This window comes from Corticium candelabrum, chromosome 14 (genome assembly GCF_963422355.1).
Source record: "Corticium candelabrum chromosome 14, ooCorCand1.1, whole genome shotgun sequence".
Classification (NCBI taxonomy): Eukaryota; Metazoa; Porifera; class Homoscleromorpha; order Homosclerophorida; family Plakinidae; genus Corticium; species Corticium candelabrum.
The window spans coordinates 5,758,803-5,776,524 of record NC_085098.1 but is presented as its reverse complement, the minus strand read 5'-3'; the positions used below and the strand labels follow the sequence as shown (position 1 = coordinate 5,776,524).

Sequence of the window (17,722 nt, the reverse complement as noted above, 5' to 3'; positions counted from 1 at the left end):
CAACGCCTAAAGCAACGAGGAGTCCGGCTAAAGAAGGACAAATGTGAATTTGGTCAGTCTGAGGTGACATACTTAGGTCACAGAGTAGATCACGAAGGTCTGAAACCTACAGAAGACAAGGTCAGGGCTATCAGGGAAGCACCTGAGCCAAGAAATGTGACTGAGTTGAAGGCATTTCTGGGGCTGTTGAACTATTACAGCCATTTCTTACCAAATCTGTCGAATACTCTACAAGCATTGTATGAGTTACTTCAAAAAGGAAAACAGTGGAGATGGGACAAGGAAACACACGGCCGCATTCAATGCAGCAAAGAACAAGTTATTACAGTCTGGTTTTCTTACGCACTATGATTTGTCTCAACCAGTTAAGCTCAAATGTGACGCATCCCCATATGGAATAGGAGCCTGTTTGAGTCACGAGTTTGAGGATGGATCGGAGAGACCAGTAGCATTTGCTTCACAGACACTGTCATCAGCAGAAAAGGGCTACGCCCAAATAGAGCGTGAAGCACTGGCAATAATTTTCGGGGTTCGTCATGTCCACAAGTTCCTCATTGGCCGAAGATTTACACTAGTGACAGATCACAAACCTTTGGTCAAAATTCTGGGACCTAAACAGGGTATCCCGGCATTAGCAGCAGCAAGGCTGCAGAGGTGGGCACTAATTTTAAGTGCATATGAGTAGAACCTGGAGTATATGGTTGGAGAGGAGAATAAGGAAGCAGATATGCTGTCCCGACTGCCAGTGGAAGTGAACGTCATAGACCCTAACCAGGAATTGTACCATGTGGATTGCTGTGAAAATCTACCTGTAACAGCAGCAGAAGTAGCAGAAGAGACTAAAGCAGATCCAATTTTGAGACGGGCATACCATTATACATTGTCTGGATGGAACTGGAAAAGTCACATGGATCCAAGGTTACAACCCTACTCAAGATGGTCTTAGCGTTGAAGAGAACTGTTTACTTTGGGGAACAGACTGATAACATGCCAACAAAGAAACCAATTGAGAAGTCAACAGAGAGAAAATTGACGATATCCCACAACAAGGAACAATAGAAGACCCCCAAGAGAGAAATTTAGTGGAAGGGAGTGTAGTAGAGTAAGGGACTTGGGACTACCCGTAGCACTCATTAGCATACTGATAGAATATGACACTATATAGTACTGTGGCATGTGGTTAGCCAGCTGTGTGTAGTCTGGTATAGTAGTGCGTACACACTGTACCAATATATAGTCGGTAACGACACAACATGATACAGGACCAACTTCAATGACCATCTCCTCTACAACGTCGTCTAACACACTGTATTGCCCTGTAATGCTTCCACCGTCTCACGTACATGCTTCCACCGTCTCACGTACGTGCTTCACGCAGTTTGCTCACTTTCCTACAGTAAAGTTTGCTATACCTTCTCTACAAGGGCGCTTGATGTTTTCCATCGCAAACCCAGCAATCCCTGTATTGTGCTGTGCAGCATAACTGTAGGTCAGAGGAAGCAGGAAGGTCAAAGTCCTCATAGTGATCTCATCAATGCTCAAGAATGCACTAAATGGCTGGTCAGTTTGGTTCTGATATGGTCAAATTAGTCAAGTTCTCGTTGTTTCCAGACGCTTCTCTGAGCCAGAAGTGAATGAGTGTATGTATCTGGTACATATAGCTGTTCCTAAAAGAGGCAACTGACACATACAACCAGTGAGCACATAGAAACTTCCAGGTCTGTTGTCATGGGTTATAGCAAAAGTACAATTTTTAGTATATCATTGCATCATGAAGCAAACTGCGTTTCAAGGCAGCCAGAGGCAACACGTTCATATGTGCACTTTCACAATATAGTTACCTAATTTGTAGTTGACACCATATGCTCTGAAACATAGATGTTGATTGCCTCTTGTGACAACATAGCATCCGTTTACACCAGCACTATGCCACGCCTTAGGGTGTACCCTACATTTCACCAGTCGCTCTAATTCGTGAACGCACTTTAGTGGCAATGCGGTTGCATTCAGTACTGTACCATTTGGTACCATACATCTGTAGGTCGGAATGACATGCCACACTCTCTAGGTAATCATTCCGGACGTGCTTTCCTACTCATTTTCTATATATTGCCCGTGTTTTCATAGCTGGTTAATTAACTAGCACTTTGGTGTGTTTTCCATTATAGAAGGCGGTTGTGGTCGTCCACGCTACCGCTCCTTTTCCAGCAGATATCGACCATCTCGTCCTTGACGTGGATCTCACGAACTATCCGCACTTGAGCAAGTCCTATAACTCTAGCACAGGAAGTGAGATTGTAACGTTTGGCTGTTGGACATGCGGTTGATTGAGAAACTTGATGTGTTTGTAGGGCTTGAAATTGAGGGCGAAGATATGCTGCATGTGTACGAGAAAATACTAAACAAAGTTACGTTTGACAATACAGCGGACACGCCAAGTGACAAACCTAGAAGGTACGTGCTTTCATCCCAGTCGCAATACATATATCACGTTCTAAAAAATTTGATAATTTATGGATATCAATCAGTAGAGACCAACTGACAACTCTACAGAACTAACGTTTTTATTATTCTTGTTATCCTCAAGCAAGTGAAGAAATAAATTAACATTCCTGTAGCTCTACAAAGGGACACCAATCTCCGAAGTTTCTCTACTACTCTTCAGCGGACTAAATTTGTAGTAGGTGCGAAAGCGGAAAGTGTACGGAAAGTTTAGGGGACACTCCAGTGTGCTTAGGATCCACGTGAGGACCTGATTGTTGTTTTTACCATGTAAAAGTGACTTTGAGGTTTTGTAGATGATTTGTTGAATGTTTTGGAACTATTCTTGTTTGTACATGCACACATACACTAGTTCTGACATTGTCTGTACATACATACTCTGCGTATATATACATACCATCTACTATATAGCTAGAAAGAGCTCTCTACTTCATCTGCAGTCTACAATGAGCTAGTGTATAACATGTCCACAAAAGGTGCTGTATTGGTTCAACCATTCGCAAATTATTCAACAGACTGCATAGTAGAGCACAGCGGACAACATTTGTTTAATTCTATTGTATTAAACAGAGTGCATACTGATAGGCAAGCACAGCAGAACCTAACCCAGAAGGGTCATGCACAGTGAAGCACAGCACGACCCTTCTCTGGTTTCTTAATACGGAACTAATGTGTGCTGTTCATAACTAAGTCAAACTTTCATACATTTTTTGTTTTGTTACAAGGACCCTTAGGGCCCAGGTTACTGCAGACACTACTAAGTACTTGCTACGATACTTTCTACGATACTAGTATACAATCGAAACAATCGAAACACTATCAGCAGTCACTGTCTGTATGTCACTTCTTCTTTGCTTCTTGGACAGAACCTGACACTCCGGAGAGAGAGAGAGCCAATTGTATGTTAGTTCCTTGCTCAAGGGAACTTATGTATGTGGCCCTCTCGCACTCAAACTCTGACCCAAAGGTCCCGGATGTTGCCAATCTCCAACTGCACACTCTAACCAATTGAGCCACATACATACATACATACATACATACATACATACATAAGATTCATACTTTATTATAGAGTGTGTTTGGGGGCATTTGACGGAAATCACTCAAGTATTCCTCTCTGTGTCACTGTTGGTGTAATTTTAATCAACAAGCATCCTCCAGTAGTGGATGCAACAGCTAGTGGAGTGGTAAGAATAGATAGTACTTCTGTTGGTGCTCGTGGAGTGCAATTGCTGTGTTGGGATTATAGCCTTACATAGAAGAAGGAGATGCAGTTACAATTCTCAGTGATCTAGTTATGACAGATTTAGACCATGTAGAGTTTTTCATGAAAAGTGCAACGGTCAGCTAACAGGACGCTACTAAATCGTTTTGTTTGTATTATTGATTTGTCTGTTGTTTGTCTGCATGTCCATACATTGTCCTATTTGCCAGTCTGCTTGTTCTCACTTCTGGTTTTGTTCATATTCACAGGTGACAGTTGTGGGTGGAGCTGCAACTGATCAAGTACACGTTGACGTGACTCAGAGCAATGGTACCATAACTATTCCTCAAGGCAACTGGAAGAATGAAGTTGTTCTTCAAGGTCCTGCTCCGTTGAGTGTATTCCGAACAGTTCTGTTAACAACAAAGTAAGTCTTCCAGAGTAGTGCACGGACGCATTAAAGCAATTGTTGAAGCAATTTTCAAATATACAAAATTTAAATACCGTAATTATTGCAATAAAAAGTTGGTAGATGACATCAATTTATAAAGTGTTGCATTGATACCTAATACAGGGGCTGTCTTTTGCAAGTCAACTGTTTGTGAAATCTTGTAAATTGTAATTGTACCGGTTGGTTTGTCCAATTGTAAGCAGTCTACAATAGTTGCCTCTATCAGTTGAAACAAAGCTGTGATTGCATCACTGTGTACATACGCTAGGTAAGTTGCCTTCTTCAAGTGATGTGACTGCATTTGACGAATGCATTTAATTAAACAGGAGCATATAGTGTAGACCATGACGAAGAGTTACCAGTCAAGTATCTGGGAAACATGTAGAAATCACCAACCATGTATCAGGGTACATGTACTGGTATCCTTCCAAAGTTTGAGCTCTTTAGTGGCCACTGGATTAAAAGCACGGTTGAATTGAAGAAAGAATTAGTAGTTATTAGCTAATCAACTCATTTATAATTCATTAAAGGACGGTTCAGTGTTGACATTTACCCTTGAATTAAAGTTCGGATGGTTCACAGTTCTTCTGCATCTTATTGCAAAAGCATGCATCACAAATGGCTAAACAACAAATATTAATTAGAGAAGCAATTCTTACTTGATCAAGATATTTAGTGCAAACTGTGCTTGTAGATTTACAAGTAGCTTGTTTTAACTGTTTGGAGAAAATAGCAATTGCATTGTAAAAGTATCACACTTGGCAATCATTGAATGTACTTGATCCTTTTCTAGCTGACTATATGAATAATAAATCTACTTACACCCTACCAAAACATGAATATTGAAAAAGTTCCTAGAGCAAACCAGACATTCCTGGTCACCAATAATTAATTGTAACTTTGTATGTGTGCTTCGCAAATTTATACAAGAATGCTTTGATTGTAGATTCAGATCTGCTGATGATGAGCCAGACTTAAACTCAAGAAACATTCGATTCGAAATTGATGATGGCATACATCAGTCCTACGACACTGTCCAAGTTGAAGTCCAAGGCATAAATGATCGAAAGCCAGAGGTAATTTGACCATACTCTATATTTCATAAAGTTTAGCTACAGCCCCTTCAAATAGATTATGCCAGGATCAACTGACAACCCGTTCAAGGAAAAGGAAAGAACACCCGCAAAAATTACTCCCAATCTTCTATTGGACGACCCAGACAACGACCCGTATGTCTTTTTAAAATTTCCATCTACTTCAAATGCAACTTAATTAATTGCAATCATTTGTTTAGTGTTGATTACATATTTAATGTCACTGTGTCCATTTGCCAGGATGGTGTCTGTCCGGACAGGATAGACTGGTCACCAGACATTGCATTTGAGACTTTGGTATGCTTGTAAACATCTTCAAAATGTTAAACGACTGTTTGAGTTTCTTTGTGTAGAACGTCACAAGGCAAACACCACTGCAAGTTTGTGAAAGCCCATGAAACAGTTTTGACTTCTTCAGTTTTATCTGTTGCCTGTTGCAGGTGTCATATTATCACCAAAATGGACTAAATGATTACACTCGACTAGTTATCACAGGAAAAAGCGATAAAGTTGAGCATCAGCGAGTGCTTCGAACACTGGTGTATTCCAACAGTCGTGATAACATCAGTTGTCCAATCAGTCGAATCATTTACATTATGGCATCAGATGGAAAGTAATGTTTAGCAGTTTTGTTTTGCTGGCATGCCTGCAGTTTTGTTTCACTGGGCAGGCCACTCACTAAAACAGAACTGGCTGTTAATTCAATTTTATTGAAGCTTGTTCTCCATACAAACAAATTAGTTCATGTAATTGTATTATCTTGTCAAATTCTTGTCTAGTCAGTTGTGTCATCATGCACATGCATGTTACCTCTATCTTATTATATGATTGCAGTGACTGTGAAAAATTCTAACGACAGTTTCAGTGCATTTATAGTTTTGATCAGTGATTGCAGCAACCAACCGCACCAACAAATGCTTTAGCTATCAATCAAAAAGCTTTGTATTTTTAATATGTAAATATGAACTGTTAACTGCATTAGATAGCAAACACTTGAACAATCAATGAAGTTTTCAACTGTTGATGCACGTGCATTAATTAACAGTAATTGAGAATTACTACCAATGATTCTGAAGATTAGGACATAAATAACAGTTTTGAAACCACTTAGTACAAACATTGGCATGTAGTAAGATTGCACACAACTTTTGGCATATAACATTGCACTCTGTACAAAATTGAGCCAAGCTTGTAGAAATCATGTCTTGGTGATCCATTATTGTTTGAACAAATGAGGCTTCAAAATCTGTATTGATTGAACTAGACGACGGTTTTATATGCTCTTACAACTAAGATGTTGATCAATTTAACAAATAGCCTTTTAGGAACATGTAAAATGTATTTAGGAATGAAAAATGTATTTTAGGAACAGTGGAAGTGCAAGAACAACCGTCAGGATAGAGTTCATCAACGATCATCCGCCAGTTGTTTCTGCCACAATAGTGTCATTTATGTTCAAGGAAGATGGCACAGGAGTAAACTTTGCACCTGACATTGAACTAAGTGACTCTGACGAGCGCTGCAACACCAGTATTCTCAAAGAACTTCAATTTCAAGTTCACAACTATGATGTTGGTCATGAAATAATGGCAGTAGATGAAGTAAGCTAGCTGCAAATATTATTGATGTGCAATAAGTACAAATTCTAGCATATTTGGTGATATCAGATATCGGCACAAGAGTTGGGTATCGAACATAGGTTGGAAATACAAGGTGATCTTGTAGCTTTGGTATTGGAGGGAGTTGCAGAAACAAGAGACTACCAGGTGAAGATGAACACTAAGCTGTGTTATTGTAAAGTGTAATTGGCATCATCCGTGTTTATAGAAATTGGCTCGAACCGTGACGTACCAGAATACAAAAGATGAGCCAACTCTCATCACGCGGGACATTTCGGTATGTAGTCTTGAGTTCATTAAGTTAGATATTTGTTTACAATGATTGAGTAGATTCGAGCATACAATGGTGAAAAGTTTAGCAACATTATCCACGTCAATGTATCAATTATGCCAAGGAATGACCAGGAACCACAACTTCAGCTTCGTGAATCAAGTTTCACATATACAGAAAATGGACTCGATGTCATGTTGGGACCTGCCACGTTAACTGATGCTGACAGTACACCGAAAGATCGTAATATTATCTGGATGTCTGTCACTCTGAGAAACAAACAAGATGGAGAAAAAGAAGATTTGAAGTTCAATAATACTATTGTAGAACGTGAAAATGCCATCACCGTTGGAGCTGATGATGATGGATTCCGGATTGAAGCCATTGACCAGATAAATGGAGCACCAATTGAGCTATTTGATGAAGTAATTGATTCCATCTATTACTCAAATATTGCAAGTAGTCCAGTACCAGTTGGTGAGCCTACAGGTGGAGATCGTAAAATTGTTTTCCAGGTGAGTACTGTACGACCCTTACATAAATCTATGTGTTTGCATGAACACCAACTAGTGGTAAAACAAGCGAGATATGATAAAAAGGTAATTGTAAATTAGTAAGTCCAAACAAATGTTATTGTGTACATTGCAACAGAGACAACATATCAATATCAGCGGATAGACAGACAAACCAAATATGACAGACAAACAAGCAAGCACTCAACAAAGACAGCTTTTAAAACAGACAGATGACAAACACATACCACTACATCCATGTGCATAATTTGTATTCATCAATGTGTTCTAGTTTGCCAGCAATGTTGAATCTACTAATGAGCCTCCACAGACAGAACACACATTTATTCTCACAGTAGAATTGATCAACGACAGTCCCTTCGTTGTGGATCTTGACAATACTATGGCTGGAACTGGGTTCTCAACTACATTCAGGGAAGAAAGTACAAATCCTGCTCCTCTTTCCAATGATTTAAAGATTACTGACATCTATGTTCTACCAAACACAAACATAAAGACAGCTACTATAACAGTAGAGGGTGGTGGTGCAGAGCACCATATTCATGTTGACGCTCAAGGTTTACTGGGAATTTCTGGTCAAGACACACATATGGTCACACTAACCAATAGTGCATCAAGTAGTGTTTATGAAAATGTTCTTGGTACAGCTACATATTGGAACAGTGCAGATGAACCGAGTGCATCCATGTTTAAAATTCAGTTCCAAGTTCAAGATGCAAATGATACGTCAAGCGAAATATCAGAAGCACAAGTGCACATAGATTTCATCTGTGATCCACTGGTGCTCCTGCTTGATGAACCAAACACAAACTACAGCACTACTTTCTCTGAATTGGACAAAATTCCTGTCAAAGTAGTCAACTCAACTAGCATACATCTGTCTGATGTAGATGCACAAAAAATAGTAAGAGGAACCGTCACTGTTGTGGGCTTTCAGTCTCATTGGCTGGATTCTCTTCAAGTTCTTGGTGCTGATGGCAGTGCAATGAATAGCTACCAAGGAGTGACAATAAGTTACGAAAATGGTCAGTTGAGTTTTGAAGGAGAAGCTACACTTCAAGTGTATGAGAACATACTAAAGAAAGTTCACTACAGCAACCCAGATCCTTGCCCACCATCATTATCTGTTTTACTAAAATTTGACTTTATAGACGATTGTGGGGCTCATAACGAACCAGTCTATACATATATATTCATTGATCCCGACAATGATCCACCAACAATTGATCTTGATGCTACCACAAGTCAAGATCCATTGCAGCTAACATACCAGTTCTTTGGGGTAGAGAATACGGATCCACAGCCTCTTGTTGTCTTTGAGCATGCTGCTTTGGATGATTGTGATACTATGCAATCGATGGAATATCTTTATATCATCATGACAGAGGCTGGTGACCTGGAAACTAATGAAGAATGGTTGGAATTTGACTTGAGTGGCACTGCATTGCAAGTTCATAACACAAGTAACGACTTTGAGATAACATATATGGTGACACCATTACCAACTGCTGTTGTGCCGCCAAGTGACTTCCAAATGGTACTCAGGAAGGTGAAGTACAGGAATGTTGCCAGAAAACCATTCGAGACATCAAGGGAGTTGACAGTACGAGCTTCTGATGGTACTAGAACTGAAACGGCATCAGCTATTCTGTCCATGGATCGTGTTCCATTGGGACCAAACATCACATTAGGAATGTAAGTTGGGTTGCATTCATATAGTTCAATTACTGTTATATCTTTATTTTCAGGACCTCATTTGACTACTTTGTACGAAATCCTGTAATTACACTTCTACTCTTGCAAGACAGTGGGTTTAACATTGAGCTGGGAGACATAAAGTTTTTCAGACAAGTGGTCATTACCATCACCAATCCTGCCATGGAGAATGGAATGCTTGTAGACCATTTGATAGCTCCTGCTAACAATTTGCTTCCATCTGGCTGGGAAGTAGTAGGTAATTTTACATACAAGTTAACAGTGCAATCTCAAGGTGTATCACAGGCAACTGAAGACCAAATTCGCAGTATGCTTATTGATGTCCAATTCATCAGTAATGCAGTTCGTCGCCATGATGTCAGAATGGTCACTCTCGTGGCATTTGACTTAGTGCGTCCTGGTAATACTGAGGAGATTACAATTGATGTAGAGCCACTAAACGAGCCTCCAACAGTTACAGTTGAAAGTGCCAACCCACGATTCCAAGAGGGAGGAAGTCCAGTCTTAATTTATTCTCAAGTGAATATCACAGATGTAGATGATGACACGTTGGATAATGTCAAAATTGTGCTAACAGTCAATGCTTCAACAGTAAGTCACCAGATTGACCACACAAAACTTTGTAACATTTAGAATTAATTATTTAGAAGACATGCAATGCTGGAGGGCCTGGAGATACATCAATACTACCAGAAGACTTAAATGATTGTGCTAGAGGAACAGACAATAACATTTTAGCAGAATGCTTGGGCTTTGCGGGCAGTGTATCTCATTTTGAAACAGACTACTTCTACGAACTTAATTCTCTGACCCTGACTATCAGCAGCAGTAGTGACACCACACGCAGATCCAAGGCTGACTATAAAGAATTGCTACTGTAAGTTGCCATTCCTGTGCCATGTACAGTAAACGAACGAGAGTAAATTTCATAACCTTATTTTCCATTTAGAACATTGACGTATGAAAACACTGCCACCAATCCAGACAATGCAGATCGCATGTTGTCTCTAACAGTCAATGATGGAAAGGCTGTTTCTGAACCTCCACAGAATGTCTATGTGCGTCTTCTAGTGCAAAATGACAACCCACCTACCCTTACCATATCACAGGATACAGCTGAATTCAATGAAGGAGAAAGCACACCGCAGCCACTTATACTAGCTAGCTCAACTGTAACAATTGATGACACCGACTGTGGTGCAATTGTGACCAAAGCAGAAGTTTCACTGCCTGGGAGAATATCCAGTGAGTCTCTTACTCTAACTGGATTCACATCACCAACAGCAACATTTGATGACACTACTGGTACTCTCACTATTGATGGAGAAGCCAACTATGGGGATGTATTGAAGGGTGTTGAGTACACAAACACTGCTGATGAGCCTGGTCCTGATCCCAGCATAGTAACATACAGAGTGTTTGATGGCATCCACTGGAGTCCTATTGAATCACTTTCGGTTACATTTGTTTTTGTAAATGACAAGACGCCCCGTCTAGATCTGGATTCTGACTCAGATGGTACTGGTTACAGTACAAAGTTTAATGAAGAAGGTGGTGAGGTCTCCATTGCAGCAAGTGGTAGGGTTCAAGCAACTGATGAGGACATTAATACATTAATACACTCAGTTTCAGTACTGTTGTTGGGTACTCAAGATGGCTCAGAAGAAGAGATACGAACGGATCAAACAGACAATTCTCTCTTGGTAACAATAACCATATTCAAGTTCACATTTACAAACCCTAAAACTTTATCTCAAACAGAAGCATTCATAGAGACTCTGCGATATGCGAATGATGCTACCAATCCCACTCAAGGAACACGCACAGCTCAAGTAACAATAAATGATGGCAAATTTGACAGCAATGAAGCAGAGGCTACTATTGTAGTCGACACAACAAATGATAATCCACCAACATTTCCATCACCTACTCCCTCTGGCACAGTGAAAGAGAATTCTGGCAATGGTGTATCTGTGGTAACAGTAACAGCTCAAGATGCTGATGGCGATGCTCTTACTTATTCTATCATTAATGGCAACACTGGTGGAGTGTTCGCTATTGCTGCAAATACGGGTGTAATCACAACAACAGGTGCTACTATAGACTATGAGAATGAAGTAACATATACACTGACTGTACAGGCAAATGATGGTAATTTCACTGCTAGCACATCTGTCTCTATTGCGGTTACAGACGAAAATGATAATTGTCCTACATTTTCTGATGGAACAACACACACAAAGACAATACCATCAACTACAGCTGTGAACTCAATTGTAATCACTCTGGCAGTCAGTGATGCCGATACTTCTACTGTGTTTCAGCTGGCAATTACTAGTGGAAACAATGATGGACTGTTTGGTATCAGTGAAAACAATGTGACTGTTGCTTCTACCCTATCAAGCAGCCAGTTTACATCTCACACATTAAATGTCGCACTGACAGACTCTACATTGTCCACATGCTCTCAACTTGCGACAGTCACCATTGTCATTCTGTCACCAAGCTCAGCGTTTGATTTTGCTGTAAATGAAGGACAAAATTCTGGTACAACAGTTGGAGAAATAATCAGTGATCCAGGGTTTCCTCAAACAACCTATACAATTACCAATCCTCCATCAGCTCCATTTGCGATAGATACAAGCTCACAGATTACTACAACTGCAGTTCTAGATAGAGAAACTACTGATGAGTACACGCTTACCATCACATTTAGCATACAGTCAAGTCCAGTCACAATCACGGTCACAATTACTGTAAATGACATAAATGACCAGACTCCACAGTTTTCATCATCATCTTACAGTGGAATCATAGAAGAAGGTGCGAGTGGCAACATCCATGTAGGATTGTCTGCTTCTGATGGGGACATTGGAGTCAACGCTGCATTTACGTTTAACATTTCTGGAACGAATGTATTTGGTGTTCAGCAAAGTGGCAATACAGGTGTCATCACAGTAGTGGGAGATCTGGACTACGAAAGCCAGTGTTCCTACACATTCCAAGTAATTGCCACTGATAATGGTGGTCTTGAAGCAACAGCTACTGTCGAGATAACAGTAACAAATGTAAATGAGCATGCACCCACGTTTCAATCCTTTAGTAATCCTGTTATATCCGATGCTTTCGTGCCTAATGATTTTGTCATGACCATTACTGCTACTGATCCAGACAAATGTCCAACACAGAGCAGTGCAGCTGGAACAGTTACATACGATATTGAAGGAAGTGCTGGATCGTACAGAATAGAAGCTGGAACAGGTGTTATTCGTGTAAATACAGCTGTCTCAGTTGGTATAACAACAATCACGGTACGAGCCAGTGACAATGATGGCACAGGAATGACTGCAGACCGGGAAGTTACAATCACTGTTGAAGAATTAAAAAGTCCAGTAGTAGATTTAAATGGAGGAGAAGTATTTACCTTTCATTCTAGGTTGTACTTTGCAGACTAACATCATTGCTTTCTGTAGAGTGGTGTTGATGTCGCTGTCACGTTGTCAGAAAGTGATCCACCAGAAGTAGCATTAGTAGAATCTGGTGTAAGTGGTGTGGTGCAGAGTGATGTCTCTTTGAACAACGTTACAATCCAAATCACTAATCCAGTTGATGGAACCCATGAAATGCTTACTGCTTCTCCATCTCCATCATCAGGGATATCGGTATGGTACACATTACTGTTTCAAGCCTTAAACTGTTTTAATTAACATATTAATTAACTATGCTGTTTGTCAGAAATCATATGATTCCAATACTCACACTCTGACACTGAGTGGAGTAGCGACAGGGACTCAGTATGCTGATGTACTGAAGACAGTCAAATACAAGCATTCACTGATGACGGATGTATTGCAGGTTTCTCGTGAAAGTCTAATCCAAGACAGGTAGGTGAAACACACCACTAACTGCTAGCAGCAAACCTTGGTAAGTACTGTGCTGTATTCAGGACAATTGAGGTAAAAGCTACAAATGTCAATGATGTTGATGGTGTGCCAGCTACTGCCACTGTATCACTGGAAGCTACTGTTAAATGCCAAAATATAAATGAGATAGTAATCACAGACCCAGCTGGACTGAGTAAATATTCCAGCATTTCTAGAATTAAGTGCAGCTTCAGAATTAGATGCAAAAATACATTCGTGTGTAATATTGAGTCGCTTTCTTCGTTGAAACTCTTGCAGGTAACTATTACTTTCCTTGAAGATACTTTTATTGTTATTCATGGTTTGTTGATTTATAGGCAATCGAAGGAGAACTGGAAATTTCAAATACACGCTTGACAACTCTATATGGATTGAACAACCTTCAATCATTTGATGGTTTAATGCTAACCAACAATCCAGATCTAGAAACAACAAGTGACCTTCGAAATGAAACCACTAATAGAAAACGAAAGAGGAGAGATGGACATATAATCAAACTCACTGGACAAGTCATGATCAAGAGTTGTGGTTTTCTGAAAGATGTTCTTGGTCTCAAAGGCATTTCAGAGATAACAGGTACACTAAATATTTTAGTTCCAATGGAAATGCATTGTGGAAATGTTAACATTGGCCGTCTTCCTACTTTAGAAAATGTTGTGTTGGAGAATAATTCACTTTCTGCTGGTTTGATGGGAATGGCAGATCTCATGAAAATTGGTGGAGACGTGAAAATCAAAGGAAACAACGATCTTGAAAACCTCATGGGACTGAACTCACTAACTACCATAGGAGGTGTCTTCATGCTGCTATCCAATAATGTTTGATCAAGTTTACTTTATTGTGGCTGCTGAAAGTGTTGTAGATGGTTGTTGTGTATTCAGGCTCTTACAACTGTAACAGGTCTAGAAAAGCTACAGGAGATTGGGGAGGGTTTCTTTGTGTCCAGTAACTCTGTATTGCAGAACCTCAAACCTCTGACAGAGGCTCAGCAATCTATAAGTGGTGATACACCAATCAGTTCAGTTGGTGACCAGATCTTTTTTTGGGGGAATACAATCACGTGCACAGACTTGAACTTTTGGAAGGTGCGGCACAATTGACAGAGCTTTTAGTGCATTTTGCACCAGTAGCATTTGTTCTGTTTTTAGAATCTTCAAGCAGTATGTGCTATGCCAAAACCCGATCCATGTTCATGAAGAAACAACTGAAACACATGCCGACATGAGTTGCTTGGCGTATTGTTTAGAATCAGTATGCTTGTTTTAGTGGTAATGACAGTCTGCTTGAAGCGTAGATGGTTTCTTACTGTAGTTAGTTGCTGTTTGTAGTGAAGCAAGTTAATGAACACTGCTGTTCTTTTGTGTTCGTTTAGTCATATGGCTGTAGTGAAGTATTGCAATGAGATGGCTAACAAAGGCATTACAGAAAGCAAGTTGGTGGGCTCTGATCCTTAATTGTGTTATGGTGCTTGAGGTTTTGGTATAGGTAATTAAATAGACTCTGTTTGGAATCAGGCAACCATATTCTCACAAGGTGCTCATAAAACAAAGTAAAAGTAGCAACCTTGGTAGAATATGTTTTCTTTGAAACTTGTATCATGGAACAATGGCAATCTACCACACTTAATTTTTTGTAGTAGCTGTATGACATGAGTATCAGGAACCAAATATTAATTTACTTAATTAAAAGACAGGGAAGTGCATGTGTACAGATACAAAGCTGAAGGATGCAGTTAATTAAGCATTACATATAGTTGTGATTTGAGAGCTAGCTAACATCTGATAATTATAATTAGTCTTCAAAAAAGTGGTGCATCATGTTACTCAATGGTAGAAAGAACACCGAAATCCGTGTGTGGTTCATGTACATCAGATTTCGTGTTGTTTTGTTATTAAAGTGGACATAATTAAATGACAAAAATTCCATATATTAGTTACAGCTATTTGAAAGAAAGCAGTTGCATGGCTACTACTTACCTTTCAAGATAGTTTGAATTTAATTTCCGTTGATTCCTCGAGTTGTCCGTATTAATTAAAACATTGACCTGCAATGCCTGCAGCAATCTACCCATATTTGGTTTGAGCGGTGACATCAAACCTCTATTTTCCTTGCATTAGAAATTGCCAAGTTCCACAACAAAATGTAGAGAAATCTCAGCTCTAAACAACTCACATTCATGATTGTAAGGTCACAGAACAACTAGACTTACGGCGAACGCCGTAGCACCATATTGGATTAGAAACGTCCCGCGACATGTTTTTAGTGCGCGCGGCTGGTTTGGGATCGCGAGACCACCTGGTGAGTGAAAAACTCGCTGCAACTCCTTCGGGGGAACACTGTTCAGGCTCTGGTTCAGGATGGTTCACAATATGCGACGGAGACGTGACGGACCGTGAGGGATTGTTACGGATAGCTCTCTGTCGTTTTAGATATCGTTTTCATTGACGTCAAATTTTTCTAACGCACGTTAGTGTCGACCATTTGGTGTCTATGTGAAACTTGCGTGGGTGTCAAATTTTGACCTCCCTCGCCTCACTACACTTCCTGCGAGCAGGAAACTATCAAAGCACTCCGACAATCTGCTATTTGATGCGAAACCTCGCTATTTAGCCAAGCTGGAACTGATTGGAGGAGTTGATCCACTTGCTAGAGAACACCACGTTTCCTCCTGTCTACAGTTCGGACAGTGTCTCCTATCTAGTCCTTCAGACGAGCTTCATAGCAGCCAAACAGGCTAGAGTCCGCAAATGCAAATCTTTGAAGTTTACAACCAGTCTAGAATTAGCTGGGTAAAAGATGTCCGTGCGCATGTTGAGGGAGTTCTAGGTGTTGTGGAAACCTCAGTGGTAATTAATTATGTGGTAATTTATAGTACAGACTTTTTGTTAGAGTATATATTTCACCTACAGTATGTATCCTGTCGGACAATCTTTGTCAGCTCTAAGTGAGAGGATTGTGAAAGAGAATACAGTCATGTATGTTGCAATTTAATGTGAGAGTTCAATAATCTTTGGTAGACAATCAACTGACATGAGATCCAAGTTTTCTTCTTAATTAATGGTCATTATTTGATTGTGTGACAATGTGCGTGCTATAGACTTGGGAAATGTAAAGGAAGTGGACATGCTATGATAATGTAACACCAATAGCATAGCATTGTGCTATAGTAGAGTAAGTTCTATAGCTACATGTAGAATATTGTAAGACACCCCACAGTCTGAAATTTTACAGGTTCCTCATTCTCAAGAATGCAATAAAACACCTCACTTCATGGTTGATTTGTGAAAATTAAGACAGGAGATGTTGTGCACATTGTAACTGCATGGCCGGACTTGGAGAAGCTTGCACACATGTGGCTGTATTCAGTTTTTCTTTGAAGCATAATGTGACACAGTAGAGGCTCCATTCCAATCTATTCAGAAGGACAAACCGTACAGACCAGTGAAAGAATTAGGTATGTCATCTGTCAAAAGCCAAAAGAAGAAAATTGACAATGCGACTTATTTGCTACAACAAACCTCTCTTGCGCGCCCGTAATTGCGCGTCTCTTTGATTTTGCGTTAGTAGCAGTCTGGATCAGTTCATCAAACAGATCAGCTGGTCTGCCACAACTAAAGGGCCTACAAAAATTCGTTTTACCGGCTTGGTTTCTTTTAGGTCTTCTCGCGAAATCTCTGCTATTTGGCCGTCTCTTCTAGCGCTGCTCAACTGTCGCTCTTGAAGTTCTTCCTTCTAGAACGACCGGTATACGGAAGAAAGACACGTCTTTATCGCGCCCCGATCTGCTGGAACATCCAACAACTATACACAATACCAATAGTACAAGAACGGGCAGAAAACGGCACCAGTTCGATCTCAGCATACGCAGTTGGACACCAAAAATGGCAACTTCCGACGTTGTGACGTCACGTGAAAACGCTCTAATGAGTACGTCATCCTCGTTTTGCGCTTCGCTGATTGGGTAACAGGACCTAATCATTTCCTCGGTCCGTCAACTTCCGACGGAGCGGACAAAATAGAATCGATTCTATTGTATCCGTTTGTCAACGCTCCAGAACCGTCGTCCCCTTCCTGTTTTCTAAGAATTTTAGTCCGGCGGGGGACACTTTTCGCTAGAAAATTTAACCGGAAGCACTTTTTCTAAAATTTGGTCCGGGAAACTACTGTAGAGTATGTTTTCTCCGACACTGCAGTGTCACAGTAATTTGCCACCTGGATGTGTTCGAGTTACAAATTAGATCGTTTTCGTTGCGACGAGCGAAAACCTCGTTTCATGAACATTGTAGCTTCACTAGCTAGCAGTAGTAGAGTGAGGAGTTCTCAAATACCGTTTTAAAAATATACCTTTTTGTATTACAGAGATCTAGAAAAACATCCCTCCCTCGCGCTTGGAATTGCGTGCAAACAAT

The 17,722-nt window shown here is 40.2% G+C and overlaps 1 protein-coding gene across 1 annotated transcript; it reads left to right on the top strand.

Annotated features, from left to right (window-relative positions):
* Nucleotides 1-3,694: 3,694 nt before the first annotated feature.
* Nucleotides 3,695-14,737, top strand: LOC134190369 (uncharacterized). Its single transcript, XM_062658820.1, has 22 exons — nucleotides 3,695-3,844; nucleotides 3,976-4,133; nucleotides 5,104-5,233; nucleotides 5,289-5,386; nucleotides 5,452-5,548; nucleotides 5,605-5,631; nucleotides 5,692-5,864; nucleotides 6,618-6,852; nucleotides 6,919-7,017; nucleotides 7,079-7,147; nucleotides 7,201-7,656; nucleotides 7,946-9,369; nucleotides 9,423-9,981; nucleotides 10,038-10,267; nucleotides 10,340-12,806; nucleotides 12,864-13,052; nucleotides 13,126-13,274; nucleotides 13,337-13,571; nucleotides 13,631-13,889; nucleotides 13,962-14,131; nucleotides 14,195-14,398; nucleotides 14,462-14,737. The coding sequence occupies exons 1-22, from the start codon at nucleotides 3,800-3,802 to the stop codon at nucleotides 14,507-14,509; spliced, it is 7,521 nt and encodes a 2,506-aa protein (XP_062514804.1). The 5' UTR covers nucleotides 3,695-3,799; the 3' UTR covers nucleotides 14,510-14,737.
* Nucleotides 14,738-17,722: the final 2,985 nt, after the last annotated feature.

Coding starts and splice junctions, on each gene's coding strand:
- LOC134190369 (XM_062658820.1), top strand. CDS start 3,800: ATGACAGATTTAGACCATGTAGAGTTTTTCATGAAAAGTGCAACG. Junction 9,982..10,037: donor TAACAGTCAATGCTTCAACA/GTAAGTCACCAG, acceptor TTAATTATTTAG/AAGACATGCAATGCTGGAGG. Junction 14,132..14,194: donor TCATGCTGCTATCCAATAAT/GTTTGATCAAGT, acceptor TTGTGTATTCAG/GCTCTTACAACTGTAACAGG.